The sequence below is a fragment of the Onychostoma macrolepis genome, chromosome 21 (genome assembly GCF_012432095.1).
Source record: "Onychostoma macrolepis isolate SWU-2019 chromosome 21, ASM1243209v1, whole genome shotgun sequence".
In the NCBI taxonomy this organism is placed as follows: Eukaryota; Metazoa; Chordata; class Actinopteri; order Cypriniformes; family Cyprinidae; genus Onychostoma; species Onychostoma macrolepis.
Window position 1 is genome coordinate 16,374,629 of NC_081175.1, and position 13,706 is coordinate 16,388,334.

At 36.3% G+C, this 13,706-nt stretch overlaps 2 protein-coding genes across 4 annotated transcripts; one reads left to right on the forward strand and one right to left on the reverse strand.

Annotated features, from left to right (window-relative positions):
* The first annotated feature begins 1,405 nt into the window (after positions 1–1,405).
* Positions 1,406–5,716, forward strand: cbr1l (carbonyl reductase 1-like). The gene is made up of 4 exons (XM_058758031.1): positions 1,406–1,808; positions 4,518–4,698; positions 4,788–4,911; positions 5,022–5,716. The coding sequence occupies exons 1-4, from the start codon at positions 1,520–1,522 to the stop codon at positions 5,259–5,261; spliced, it is 834 nt and encodes a 277-aa protein (XP_058614014.1). The 5' UTR covers positions 1,406–1,519; the 3' UTR covers positions 5,262–5,716.
* A 1,115-nt stretch (positions 5,717–6,831) lies between these two features.
* On the reverse strand, positions 6,832–13,629 carry tgfb1b (transforming growth factor, beta 1b). Of its 3 annotated transcripts, none has more exons than XM_058758024.1 (8): positions 13,505–13,629; positions 12,756–13,320; positions 9,859–10,131; positions 8,487–8,561; positions 8,263–8,410; positions 8,016–8,166; positions 7,810–7,920; positions 6,832–7,719 (listed from the first exon to the last, which is right to left on the reverse strand). In XM_058758024.1, the coding sequence occupies exons 2-8, from the start codon at positions 13,096–13,098 to the stop codon at positions 7,672–7,674; spliced, it is 1,149 nt and encodes a 382-aa protein (XP_058614007.1). In that variant the 5' UTR covers positions 13,099–13,320; positions 13,505–13,629; the 3' UTR covers positions 6,832–7,671. The 3 variants fall into 3 exon arrangements, with proteins under 3 accessions (XP_058614007.1, XP_058614008.1, XP_058614006.1); XM_058758025.1 differs by having other exon boundaries at positions 9,859–10,128; positions 12,756–13,255; positions 13,346–13,558; XM_058758023.1 differs by having other exon boundaries at positions 12,756–13,255; positions 13,346–13,555.
* Positions 13,630–13,706: the final 77 nt, after the last annotated feature.

The following is a 13,706-nucleotide window of genomic DNA, read 5'->3' on the forward strand; positions in this document are numbered from 1 at the left end:
TTATTTTCTAGGTGAAAAAGAATGTCCATGTTTTCAAATATTTCTTTGTGTCAATAAACAGCTGACATTCTTAACATTTGTAAGTATCTCAATTATGTTGAGGTCTCCAAAAGCAGTAGTCAGTAAACAACCTAATGAACACACTATTTGTCACCATTGAAGAAAACTAGTATTCAACAAAGTTTTACTTTGTATTCTGTTAATCTCTTTACTGAGAAATGTGGGAGAAAAAAAGAGAAGTTCATTGATATGGGTTGATAGATTTCAACATCAACACACATTATAGGCCTAGACTTCAGGCAAAAATGTAAAACGTACTGTACTTTTAAAATGATTTCAGATTATTGCCGGATGAATCTTGTTTCTTTGCAGTATTCTGCTAATTACTTGTTTCAGCCTAATTTTAGAGCCTTTTTTGATAGGCTATAAGCTGATGCTCCAGAGCATATCAACTTAAATCAGCAAATCCACATTCCAAAGTTGAATCTGGCAAGATCTGGTGTTTATTTTTTTATTTATTTTTTGTTTGTTGTTGTTGTTGTTTAATATACCCCATGCATTTAAATCACATTGCTTAAAAGTAAGCAACAAAAACAGACAATAGAAATAGAATGTACACAAAACGTAAATAACCTGTTATGGATATGACCATGCTACAAAAAAAAAAAACATGCTTTTACAGCACCACCTGCTGCCCTGATGTACAACCTGCAAAATATTTTGACAACATTTTTTGAACAGCAGATGGCAGCAAATAAAGACAAATCACATTAAACAAGACAAGGTTTTAAATGCTTTCTCTACATGGCATGCCCTCTTACCCACACTCACTGATTCTGTCACTAAAAAGGCAAAACCTGTTGAGTTGGTAGTGTTTCGTGACATTAAATTTGTTTTGCACCTATTCTAAAGAGAGAGAGAGAGAGAGAGAGCGAGAGAACTGGTGAAAAATAACACTTCTAGTAGAAACACTTCTCACTCAGAAAATGTTAGTCAATTTCACAATTAAGTACAAATAAACAGCAAGTAACATATTTTATTAAACGTAATTTTCTTTTAAGAGGAAAGGCTGAAATGGTAGTTCTTGTAAACCCTTTTTTTTTTAACAGATGGCTTATATAAGATTTATATGGATATTAGTCAAAACAAAAACGACAAATTGTTCTTTCATTGTAATATATGCCATAGGGCTTAGTATGTATTTGAATGTGTGTTTCTCGGTTTAGCGTCAATTTTACTTCTGTATACTGATCCTGTTACTAGTTATCAGTCTGCTGACAACTATAATCTAATATTTGATAACATTTGATACAATGTGCATTTAAATTACCCGAGGGCGATAAAGTGTATCTGCATATTATCAACAGTAAGCATGACTTGCACTTTTCTTTTGTTATTGTCCGGTTTAGAGGAGGAGCTGCGCGCTGTGTGAATGCGGAACATTTCAGAAGCTAACATTTCGAAGCTCAACAGCAGACTCTTTATTTCGTGATCTAACGGCAGACTACAGAAGCCCACAATGTCTAAAAGAGTAGCTGTAGTTACAGGAGCAAATAAAGGCATCGGACTGGCGATTGTTAAAGGCTTGTGCAAAGCAGGTTTCAATGGAGATATTCTCCTTACTGCACGGAATGAGAAGCTGGGACAAGATGCGGTTGCTGGACTGAAATCTGAGGGATGCAAAAACGTAATCTTCCACCAACTTGATGTATGTGACCAAGGAAGCTCTCTGAAACCGAAGAAGTTTCTTCTGGAGAAGTACGGCGGCCTGGATGTTCTTATTAACAACGCGGGAATTGCCTTCAAACGTTAGTTTGACAGAGAAGTGTTAAAGAACAATTAACACATTCAACAATTAAATCATTCTATATATAATAGCTGTAATTTAATATATTACAGTAAAATATTGTTATAATATATTATATTGTAATATATATCGCATTTGCGTCCTTTGCAGCGTTTTGTGCGTGACACAAAGTTCTAAAACGCGCCGCTCAAGTTTTGATATCAAACTTGCCTGTAGACCTTGCGGTTCTCAGTCTACTGCAACATATGGCGTTTTTGTGTAAATGACCTCCACTAGGGACCATCTTCTAGAGCAGTGGTTTTCAAAACTAGTACAGATTTGAAAACCCCTGTTCTAGAGGATAATAAAATAGCGTTTTTATTATATTATATTATATTATATTATAATATGACTGATCACTCGGCATTCTGTGCTAAAATCCTTGCAACATTCTGTTATGTAAGAGGCCGTTCACACAGAAAGCCTTTTTCAATGAAACTACAATGCTTTCCAATTGTTTTTCTATTTAAACGTGTCAAACAGATGTGTTTGACCATTTGACAGGCCCTTAGACTCTTGGTTTTATTGTAGTAAAAGTGTAGTAAACTTGTTTTTTTGGCATATTGATTACCATTTGTATAACCACAGTTTTACTACAAATACCATGGTTAAACTATGGCTAATGTGGCAAAACACTGGATACACTGTAGTTAGGGTTTAACTAGTCTCGCGTAGCCAGACCTTCAGACTGACGGCTGAAGGTCTGGAAACTATGTTAGCTTTCATTGGCCAAGGCCCGCCCATGAGGCCATTTGACCAACATGTCAAACAACTAATCACTGTTCGTTTCGTTCAGCGTCACGTTTCGGGCGTGGAAATGTCACCACAATAACAGACATTCAGTAAAACTCTCGGACGTATTTTAAAGTTTCCATGCCGCAAACTTTAAATATTTCACATGCTTTTGAAAATCCAGCGTTTATTTGATCCTGATAAGCATTTGTCGTAAACACGACGGCTTTCTTCTTTCGTGAGGGGGTTTGGCATCACGGCATCTTTGTTTCCAGGCGAAACGTTAAAGAACGCGACACACATGTCTCCCGGAAATCTTGTATAATTCAACCATTCCGACGACGACTTCGAAACTCCTGAAGTGTTTCCACTTTTGTGTGCCCTCTGAGGCTGAGACTAGGGTTTAACTATAGTAACCATGTTTCTTTGTTTTTTGTAGTAAAACTATAGTTAAAGGGTTAGTTCACCCAAAAATGAAAATTAGCCTGTTATTTACTCACCCTCAAGCCATCGGTATATATGTCTTTCTTCTTTCAGACGAATCCAATCGGAGTTGTATTAAAAATTGTCCTGGCACTTCTAAGCTCTATCATTGCAGTGGGCGGGTGTTTCTGTTCAACAGTCCAAAACACGTTAAATAAAATGCGCACATCCATAATAAAACGTACCTCAGGTGGTTCCGGAGGGTGAATAAAGGCCTCCTGTAGCGAATCCATGCATTTTTGTTAGAAAAATATCCATATTTCAAATGTAATAAACACTTGCATCACTACATCAAACTCATACATGGAAGCCGTTCCGGCGGATGACGTAGGACGTTGGCGTTGTGTGATTAGTGACGAACTCAGAGAGAGAAAAAAACAAAATGACGGTCAAGAATTAGAAGCACAAAATGAGGATTTGTAAAGAAAAATGTCGGAGGACATTATTTTGATATAAGCCAAGAGGAGATTGGTTTCTTTGCTAAAGTAAGTAAACTTTGTTTCCTTTGCTCCTGCATATCTCAGAGGTGCGCGCTGCGCATACGTCCTACGTCACCCAAAGGAACGGCTTCCGCATATGACAGTGAGCAGAAGTGAGAGAAAAGTGTTTATTTCATTTGAAATACGGATATTTTTCTTACAAAAATGCATGGATTTGCTACAGGTGGCCTTTATTCACGCCCCAGAGCCGCGTGAGGCACTTTTATTATGGATGCGTGCACTTTATTTAACGTTAGGGTTAGGGTTAGGGTTAGGGTTAGGGTTAGGACTGTTAAAGAGAAACACCCACCCACTGCAATGATAACGCTTGGAATAGCCAGGACAATTTTTAATATAACTCCGATTGGATTCGTCTGAAAGAAGAAAGTCATATACATCTAGGATGCCTCGAGGGTGAGTAAAACACGGCTAATTTTCATTTTTGGGTGAACTAACTCTTAATGTTCGAAGGGGTTTTAAAAAGAGCTTTAAAACAAACTCTCTAGACCTTACTTTTCTTTTCACTGCCCTGCATCTCGTGTTTTTAAACGCAAGTGAATGACTATATCTTTTAGCGGAAGGATACCACTTTAGGAATTGGCTCAATAAAATAATGTTTTTATGTTTATTATTGTATTCTATTCTATTTGCTCCATACAGCAATCTGTGCTAAAATCTTCACAACGTTCTGTTATGTAAAAGACCATTCAAATATAACTTTTTTTCCATCCACTTTTCAATTATTGCTGCTTTTCGATTACTTTTCCATGTAACCCGACAGAGGTGTTTGACTGTTGCACTTGAGTCTTTTGCAAGTATATTTTTTCTTTTGCAAAAATATTTTTTAAAACATTTTGTGTGAAAAACTCCATAGGGAAATCTTCTAGCTGAAGGGTACGATTTGGCTTAATAAAATAAGCTTTTAATTTATTATATATTTTGTATTACAGCCATTTGAAATACTCTTCTTTTTCTAGATTCAGCAACAGAGCCATTTGGAGAACAGGCTGAGGTGACCATGCGTACCAACTTCTGGGGAATGCTGTGGGTGTGCCATGCACTTCTGCCGATACTTCGACCCAAAGCTCGGGTTGTCAACGTCTCTAGCTTTGTTAGCAAGAAATCCCTTAACCAGTGCAGTCCTGAACTACAGGCAAAGTGCGTGAACCAGTTTTCATAGTAAGTGATCAGTTAAAGCACATAGCATGTAGAATATTTATTTTGATTTTATGTTTATCTTTGAACAGATTCCGAAATAAAGATTTGTCTGAGGAGGAATTGTGCCTGCTGATGGGAGAGTTTGTTCAGTCTGCACAGGCAGGGGATCATACAGCTCAAGGCTGGCCAAACACTGCCTATGGTACCACCAAGGTAACAAACATCCTTTTTTTTCTGACATAAGGTGTCTGGTATGTTTGGCAGTGTATTTTAGCAATAAGCAGGCCCAAATTAAACATGTATTTGCTTACTGTCTTTTTTAGATTGGTGCAACTGTGCTATCAAGGATCCAGGCTCGAGTTCTTATCGAGACAAGGCCAGATGATGGTATCCTCCTGAATGCTTGCTGTCCAGGATGGGTGCGGACAGACATGGCCGGACCAAATGCTACCAAGAGTCCAGAGGAAGGGGCAGAAACTCCTGTTTATCTGGCAATGCTGCCTGAAGGAGCCAAAGAGCCACATGGACAGCTAGTGTGGGACAAGACTGTACAGGAATGGTAGCGTGAAGAAAGCAGGCATCATCAGTTCATTCTATCTGAAAAGAATGTCATGATTACATCTGATAGGAAATGACTTTTCCAAAATATGCTGACATGAAATAAATACCGTAAATTTTCACTTCTACAACATAAAATTACATTTTAAAAAGCTCTGACATGTGCTTGCTACAGTTTTCTTGAAAGTAATTGTATGATTTATAGATAAGATATGAGCTTACCATATCTTATTTTCAGTATCTCTTCAGTTTCTATGGTCATTTTGTTAATCTAGCTAAGAAACAGAAGATAAACAGATTTTGGCCTCAAATGCTTCTTCCACAGATTTTACCATCTGAACAAACCAAAATCTCTGTATACAATCCAATTTTGTGAAGCAAAATGCATATTTAGTTAGTAGCCAAAACATTTGTGAACTTGTGATCTTAAAATGTAACCATTAAAAATTATTTGTTGTAAGCTTGACTGCCTTCACATTCTTCATGCTCAAAGGTTATTTCTTCTTAAGTCATGTGCTTATTTTAGGATACTCAAAGCATTAGATAGAGAAATAGTTACTGTATTATATTGACTTTTGTGCCCTGCAATTCATCCACAGTCATACCTGGCTCAAGACATGAAGTAAAACAACAGTTATGTTGTGCAAGCTTTTGTTGGTGCAACCTCTGCTCTTGAGAAATCAAAGGCATCATAAAGCAATCTGTAATACAACCTAGCTAAGAAACTGGTAATAAAATGTGCAGTATCTAAACCTTATTGGCCAACAGAAAGCACTTATCAATGCAGAGAATGTAATATAGTTTTTTTTTTGTTTGTTTTATGTATTTAAACTATTACTCTACCAACCTGTAGATTAAAGTTTGGAACACTGTGATCAACTCTAGTAATCAAATCCTCACCCATCTTGTTTGGATCATGTTTACAATATTACAATACCAAAGTCTATGATTTAATTAAAAAACAAAAATTATGAATCAAAAATTTTGTTTTAGATGGATGGATAGATAGATAGATAGATAGATCCTGAAACACAATCTCTTGCAAGTATAATAATTATTGCAGCTGAAATTCCATATTAAAAGATCAGAATGTCAGAATATCTTTTATCAACAAACATCTAATCACTTTAGAAACATGTCGAAGAACCATTATTGATTTCCATTCGTTTGTGGAAAGTGCAAATAATACTAAAATAGCTTCATCCAAGTTGTTCCACTAGATGGCAGCATAGGCCAAAAATCTAAGAATATCCTTAGATTTATCTGTTTATCGCTTCTGTTGTATTGGTTATACATTTATAATTAATTTTAAGTATGCTGGTACCACATTTAAAGTCTATTTATCGTTTTTACTGATATATATATATATATATATATATATATGTATTTGTTTATGTCCATGCCTCTGTTGACAGCCTACTGTAATCAGGAATGGCTGTATAGTTTCTGAGGCCAAGGAGATATAGCCTACAGTATAACAACAAATCGGTACATAAACATAATTCATCAGAACTGGCTCTTATTCTGTTATATTTTCAAAAGAGAAAATATAAGAGTAAAATAAATTACATAAAATGCTGTGTATAAACTTTTAATTCACTTCCTTTATAAAAAACAAACAAGAAAAAGCCTTGCCAGCTCTGGAGCCACAACAAAATAGCTGGCAGGAAATTGTCTTTCCTGAACACCTGTTGCAAATGTGGATTCTGGGGAAAACAGCACAACAGCATGCACTAAAAGCATTCAGTGGTGATCACAAATACAGTATACAGCAATAAAATTACACCAACACAACCGACTTGCAAAAATCTGAACTACATTGTAGCAACAGTGCTTAATTCTGGAGCTAATACATCATGGTATTAAAACAGTGTATTCTGTGTTTTCAGATGGATTAATTACAAAAAAATAATTTAAAATTATTTTCAAGCACGTATTTAAAAACAAGGAAGTAAGCAATGCTTGTTGACCTAGAAGTACAGATATCAACAGACAATTATCATATTCCACTAAATACATTCTGTACAGTAAACATATGTCCAATAGTTTTTATATGCAATTTTTTTTTTCAGTTGTTTCTGACAAAAGAGACCGAATAATCTACACCTGAACTGTGATGAACGTTTTAAGTCACAATTTGATTTTCTGCTAAATAATAGTAAACACTTTGGGCACCTTTATATCAAACAATGAATATGACCACTTTTATGACAACATGTACAGCATATGTAGAGTGTTATTCACAACATAAATGTACAACAGTATAAAACAATCAATACATCTAAGTGTGGTACAGTGGAGTCAAGTAAAATGAAAAGGAATAAAATAGTTCCCCTCAAAAAATACTGGGCTACAATTGCCTCAAGATGTTCCTCTCTTGATTTTGCTCATCAGGACCAAACAGAGATAGCACTTTCAGCAACACTTGCAGGTCTTCACAATCATGTTTGACAGCTGTTCTACCTGCGGAAAGATTTAACATTATTTAGATGAAATTTCTGTTGACCACTGATGAAAGTGTTATTAGAAAACATCAGTGAATTTAATTCTGACCTTATGTTGGCGGCCCACATAGTAAAGGATGGGCAGTGGGTCTAGAACCTGCGGTACACAGCAGGGTTGAGCAGATGCACCAGGATTGTGATGCCTATACAGCGCAAGAACCTGCAAGCAAAGAAAACCGGACAATTTCAGAGCCATATTTTCGAAACAGTCCCGTTGTAAAACATTTCCAAGCATCTGACAGTCCTGATTGCTACCTGTGAGTACTTGTTTTCTGAAGTCCAGACGAAAGAGCAAGAGCCAGTGCAATAGTTGGCATAATAACCAGAAGGTTCATGTATCCACTTCCAGCCCAGGTCTTTGCGGAAGTCAATGTACAGACTCCTCACACAGCAGCCCTCAGACTTACTGCATTTAACATGAAGATGGCACACAGTGAGGCGTTTGATATAGTAAGAATAAAGAATGTCAATTTTATTTTATGTTGACTCATAAAAGGCTCACTCGGTACAAACTCGATCTGTTTCCGTTTGACGTTTTCTGCGAGATTTTAATGAGCTGTGGCCGTCAAGAGGAAGTGACATTACCAACATGTGAGGCCTTGGCATATTTTCTGCTAAGGTGCCTTTATCACCTCTTGCACGAGCCAAACCTGTAGACACAAAGAGCAATATTTGCTTGTCCTATCGACATCAAGACATACAGGATTTTATTTTTAATTCACAAACCTTTTATTCTCAATGGAAATGTCTTCTGAGGCTCACAATTATCAGCCAACTTCAATTGAAATCCTTGCTCTGCCTCTATGAATAAAATTTTAGCGGAAGTTTTATTTATGTTGAAAACAATGCATACGTGTAATAAACACTTCTTTTAAACTACACCAGTTACAGCGTCAGTATTTTCAGTAATATAAAAGGTAAAAAGATTAACTGAAGATTAACCTGCTGATCATGATGTAAATACTATTGTGTACTTTACTGTTTTATTTACTATTTTATGTGTGTGTGTGTGTGTGTGTGTGTGTGTGTGTGTGTATAAAACTATGATAGTGTTTTTTTTTTTTTTTTTTAGAACTATCTTGTAACATAAATATCTTTACTGTCACTTTATATACAGTATATATATATATATATATATATATATATATATGACCCTGGACCACAAAACCAGTCTTAAGTGTCAATTTTTCAAAATTGAGATTTATACATCATCTGAACATCAAGCTTTCCATTGATGTATGGTTTGTTAGGATCGGACAATATTTGGCTGAGATACAACTATTTGAAAATCTGGAATCTGAGGGTGCGGGAAAAAAAAAATCAAAATATTGAGAAAATCGCCTTTAAAGTTGTTCAAAAGAAGTTCTTAGCCATGCATATTACTAATCAAAAATGAAATTTTGATATATTTATGGTAAGAAATTTACAAAATATCTTCATGGAACATGATCTTTACTTAATATCCTAATGATTTTTGGCATAAAAGAAAAATTAATAATTTTGACCCATACAATGTATTTTTGGCTATTGCTACAAATATACCCCAGCGACTTAAGATTGGTTTTGTGGTCCAGGGTCACATATATATATAACACATTTGCAATTTTTCAATTCTGTTAGAAAAGGTTTAGGACGTTAGCTTAAAGCCCTGATTTGTGTGTTTGTTATCTTCTGGCATATAAACATTACATCAGCATGAAAATAAAATAGATAAAATCTTTAAAATTAACATGCAAATACAAAAATAACTACACCAGAAAGGGTAAAAAGTTCGTAAATTCTGCAAATGTTGGTTTGCAGCAGTGTTATTTTAGTATATTTATGTACTATTTATCAATATTTGAAATTAGCAGTTATCTTTATATATATATATTTTTTTTAATTAATAATAAATTTAATTAAAAATATTAATTGTATTATGTGCTTTATTGTAATTCAATAAATTCAACATATTAAGATTAAAGATTTGAATCATTAGACACGGTTGAGTGGGTCATTTGATGTGATGAGCTACTTTCCATGCCAAGTTAATCTTACATTAGAGACTTCCTCACAAAATCACACAAGGTCACATGTGGCAGGCAGCGCTGTTTCTTACCATTCCTCTGCAGCCAGTCCTTCAAGGTCTGTGTGACATCAAACGTCAGCCACTTGCCAATCATTTGGATGGAAATGAAACGTGATTCCAAGTACCGAGATTTGTTCCCAGTGATCTGATACAGCTCCAGTCTCTGCTCTGAATCAGGAGCCATTGAAGCATCCCTGATTTGCATACGGAGCTCCACCTGGGAGACTGTGTGGTTTAAACCCAATTTGTGGCTTATATCTGTGATGTTGAACCATAAGAGCTTTTCCAGGTTTTCATCCACTGCTGATGAGATAGAAAGCAAAAACGTCAGAAATGTTTTTGTATATATGTCTGTGATGTGCTTTTTTATTTTACAAGAGGAACAAAGGATTATTTTTGTGTTTGTGTGTATGAGCTGTGAGGGAACATCTCTGTATTATAATAACAACAAGGCTCTGTAATTAGGTGCCAATGGTATAGTCATACTGCACAAACAATATGTTGACGCTTTATAGAAGAACATAATGATATCTAAAGGTAAAACTGCAATGATGACTCAAATGAATCAGAAATATTTGAACAAACTTATTTAATTAGCTTTTGTGTTCAAAAATACAGTAAAAACAGTAATATTGTGAAATATTATTATAATTTAAAATAACTGTTTTCTATCTTAATGTATTTTGAAGTTTAATTTATTCTTGTGATGGCAAAGCTACATGTTCAGCAGCCATTATTTCAGCCCTCAATGTCAACATGATCATTCAGAAATCATTTTAATATGGTGATTTGTTGTTCAAGAAACAGTTCCTATCATTATCAATGTTGATATGTTGGTTAAAATGATTGTGGAAAACTGTGATAGTGTGGTTTTTTTTTTTTTTCAAGAACAGTTTTGTAACATAAATGTCTTTACTGTCACACACACACACACACACACACACACATACATATATATATATATATATACACATACACACAGTGGGGATTATTTGATCCCCTGCTGATTTTGTACCTTTGCCCACTGACAAAGAAATGATCAGTCTATAATTTTAATGGTAGGTTTATTTGAACAGTGAGAGACAGGATAACAACAAAACAATCCAGAAAAACACATTTTAAAAAAAGTTATAAATTGATTTGCATTTTAATGAGTCAAATAAGTATTTGATCCCCTATCAATCAGCAAGATTTCTGACTCCCTGGTGTCTTTTATACAGGCAAGGAGCTGAGATTAGGAGCACTCTCTTAAAGGCAGTGCTCCTAATCTCAGTTTGTTACCTGTATAAAAGACACCTGTCCACAAAAGCAATCAATCAATCAGATTCCAAACTCTCCACCATGGCCAAGACCAAAGAGCTGTCCAAGGATGTCAGGGACAAGATTGTAGACCTACACAAGACTGGAATGGGCTACAAGACCATCGCCAAGCAGCTTGGTGAGAAGGTGACAACAGTTGGTGTGATTATTCGCAAATGGAAGAAACACAAAATAATTGTCAATCTCCCTCGGACTGGCATCAACTCAACTCGCCGTGTTTGAAGGAGGAGGAATGCTGTCTATGACCCCAAGAACACCATCCCCACCGTCAAACATGGAGGTGGAAACATTATGATTTGGGGGTGTTTTTCTGCTAAGAAGACAGGACAGGACAACTGCAACGCATCAAAGGGACGATGGATGGGGCCATGTACTGTCAGGGCCAGGGCGTTGAAAATGGGTCGTGGGCATTCCAGCATGACAATGACCCAAAACACACGGCCAAGGCAACAAAGGAGTGGCTCAAGAAGAAGCACATTAAGGTCCTGGAGCGGCCGCCAGTCTCCAGACCTTAATCTCATAGAAAATCTGTGGAGGGAGCTGAAGGTTCGAGTTGCCAAACGTCAGCCTCAAAACCTTAATGACTTGGAGAGGATCTGCAAAGAGGAGTGGGACAAAATCCCTCCTGAAACGTGTGCAAACCTGGTGGCCAACTACAAGAAACGTCTGACCTCTGTGATCACCAACAAGGGTTTTGCCACCAAGTACTAAGTCATGTTTTGCGAAGGGGTCAAATACTTATTTGACTCATTAAAATGCAAATCAATTTATAACTTTTTTGAAATGCGTTTTCTGGATTTTTGTTGTTGTTGTTGTTGTTATTCTGTCTCTCACTGTTCAAATAAACCTACCATTAAAATGATAGATTGATCATTTCTTTGTCAGTGGGCAAACATACAAAATCAGCAGGGGATCAAATAAACCCATAAAATGGAGTTATGTGTTTTTGCAAATAAACTGTATATATATATATATATATATATATATACAGTTTATTTGCAAAACACATAACTCCATTTTATTTCAAAAATCATGTTTTTATTGTTATCATGTTTTTATTGTTTTATTGTGTTAGTTAGCTGTTTTTTAACCTAGTCAAAATAACCCAACTGCAGTTTGATTGAGATTAATTGGAAAGCACAATGAAAAAACATGATTTTTGAGTTATCTGTTTTTGCAACTGAACTCTTCATATATATATATATATATAAATTTTAATGTTTGCTGTAAGCATGGGAAACCTCAAAACGAGTGACCGTTGTCATTGTCGGTGGTTTTGCAAGTTCATTTCACAACAAAACCTCCCTAAACCACTGTTGTCAGTTTCATCCAAATAAGGTTTTAAGAGACAATAACAGATCAAGAGATGTTTGGAGTCGAGCGATACTGTAGTTTACCAAGGAACTCTAAATCCAGGATCTGAGTAACTTCATTAGCATTCACTTAGCAGTCTTCCTTCCTGTTTGTGGTCAGATAATTCGCACACACCCTCAATTCTCTGAGGAAATCATCAGGCACATGGCATTTTAGCCATAACACAATGTAAGGCACTGTAATCATTCAATAATCGACAGGCTTGACAATAGAGAAAAAACAGACCCACTCACCCGGTTTCATGGTGAACTTGTGAACTTCCTTAGCATAGTATTCCTCCTCCATAGGATCTTCTATAGGTTGGTGTACAGGAGTCGCTGCCTGCTCCTCATTTAGTTCCATGGTGCTGTTATACACCGAGATGAGCTCTGCTGGGATGTTGTCTATCACCTCTTCCTCATCTACTTCTGGTTCCTTAGACAGTCGTAGCTTGCTGAGAATCTGTCCTCGAATGGCTTCGATGCGCTTTCTCTTTATTAGTTCCAGGTCTAAAGGACTGCATGTTGACAAAGCTCCACTATAGTGCACAAATCCCAACAGGCATTGCAATGCCATTAATAAATTCTCCGCCCTCATGGTCAGCGTCGCTGGAATTTATGTTGAGTTTTTGAATGTAGCACTAGATGGTTACAGAACTTAAAGGTCTTGAGCACTTCTAGATACAACGCTGGCGTCACTTTAGCATTGCTAAAGCATAAGCTGGTGTTGTCTTCTTTACTTCAAACCCAACGGCCTAAATCAGAACCCAAACATCACTGAGATACTGATGCCCATATTGGCACAACAGACTCAAAGGATCTGAAATAAAACAAACAAAACTCACCAATGAAGTCACAATAGATGTCCTTACAAGCCACCATTCTTCATTTACAGTACAGTTTCCTTTCGATAACCTCAACGGTTCCTTGGGTCCCCGCTCAACAGGAACAAACAAATACAAGTATTTGAGGTTCAAAGTAGTAGTTATTTTCGTGTGCCGTACCTTTGTTCTGAAAACACTTAGTTTGCTCTCAACTCAAGGAATGACAAAAGAGGAAAAGGAAGCAGCGCAGTTTAACCAAATGACACAACACTTCCTTTGCAGCACAGTAGTTTCCCCTGTAGATTTAACCCAAACTGTGGACATTATGTGAGGCAAAGGGTTTAGTTTAACTCATGATGGCATTTAAATGCTTGGAGTCAGC

Coding starts and splice junctions, on each gene's coding strand:
- cbr1l (XM_058758031.1), top strand. CDS start 1,520: ATGTCTAAAAGAGTAGCTGTAGTTACAGGAGCAAATAAAGGCATCGGA. Junction 1,809..4,517: donor CGCGGGAATTGCCTTCAAAC/GTTAGTTTGACA, acceptor TTCTTTTTCTAG/ATTCAGCAACAGAGCCATTT. Junction 4,699..4,787: donor AGTCCTGAACTACAGGCAAA/GTGCGTGAACCA, acceptor ATCTTTGAACAG/ATTCCGAAATAAAGATTTGT.
- tgfb1b (XM_058758024.1), bottom strand. CDS start 13,098: ATGAGGGCGGAGAATTTATTAATGGCATTGCAATGCCTGTTGGGATTT. Junction 10,132..12,755: donor CAAGTTCACCATGAAACCGG/GTGAGTGGGTCT, acceptor CTATCTCATCAG/CAGTGGATGAAAACCTGGAA. Junction 8,411..8,486: donor ATTTCCATTGAGAATAAAAG/GTTTGTGAATTA, acceptor TTGTGTCTACAG/GTTTGGCTCGTGCAAGAGGT.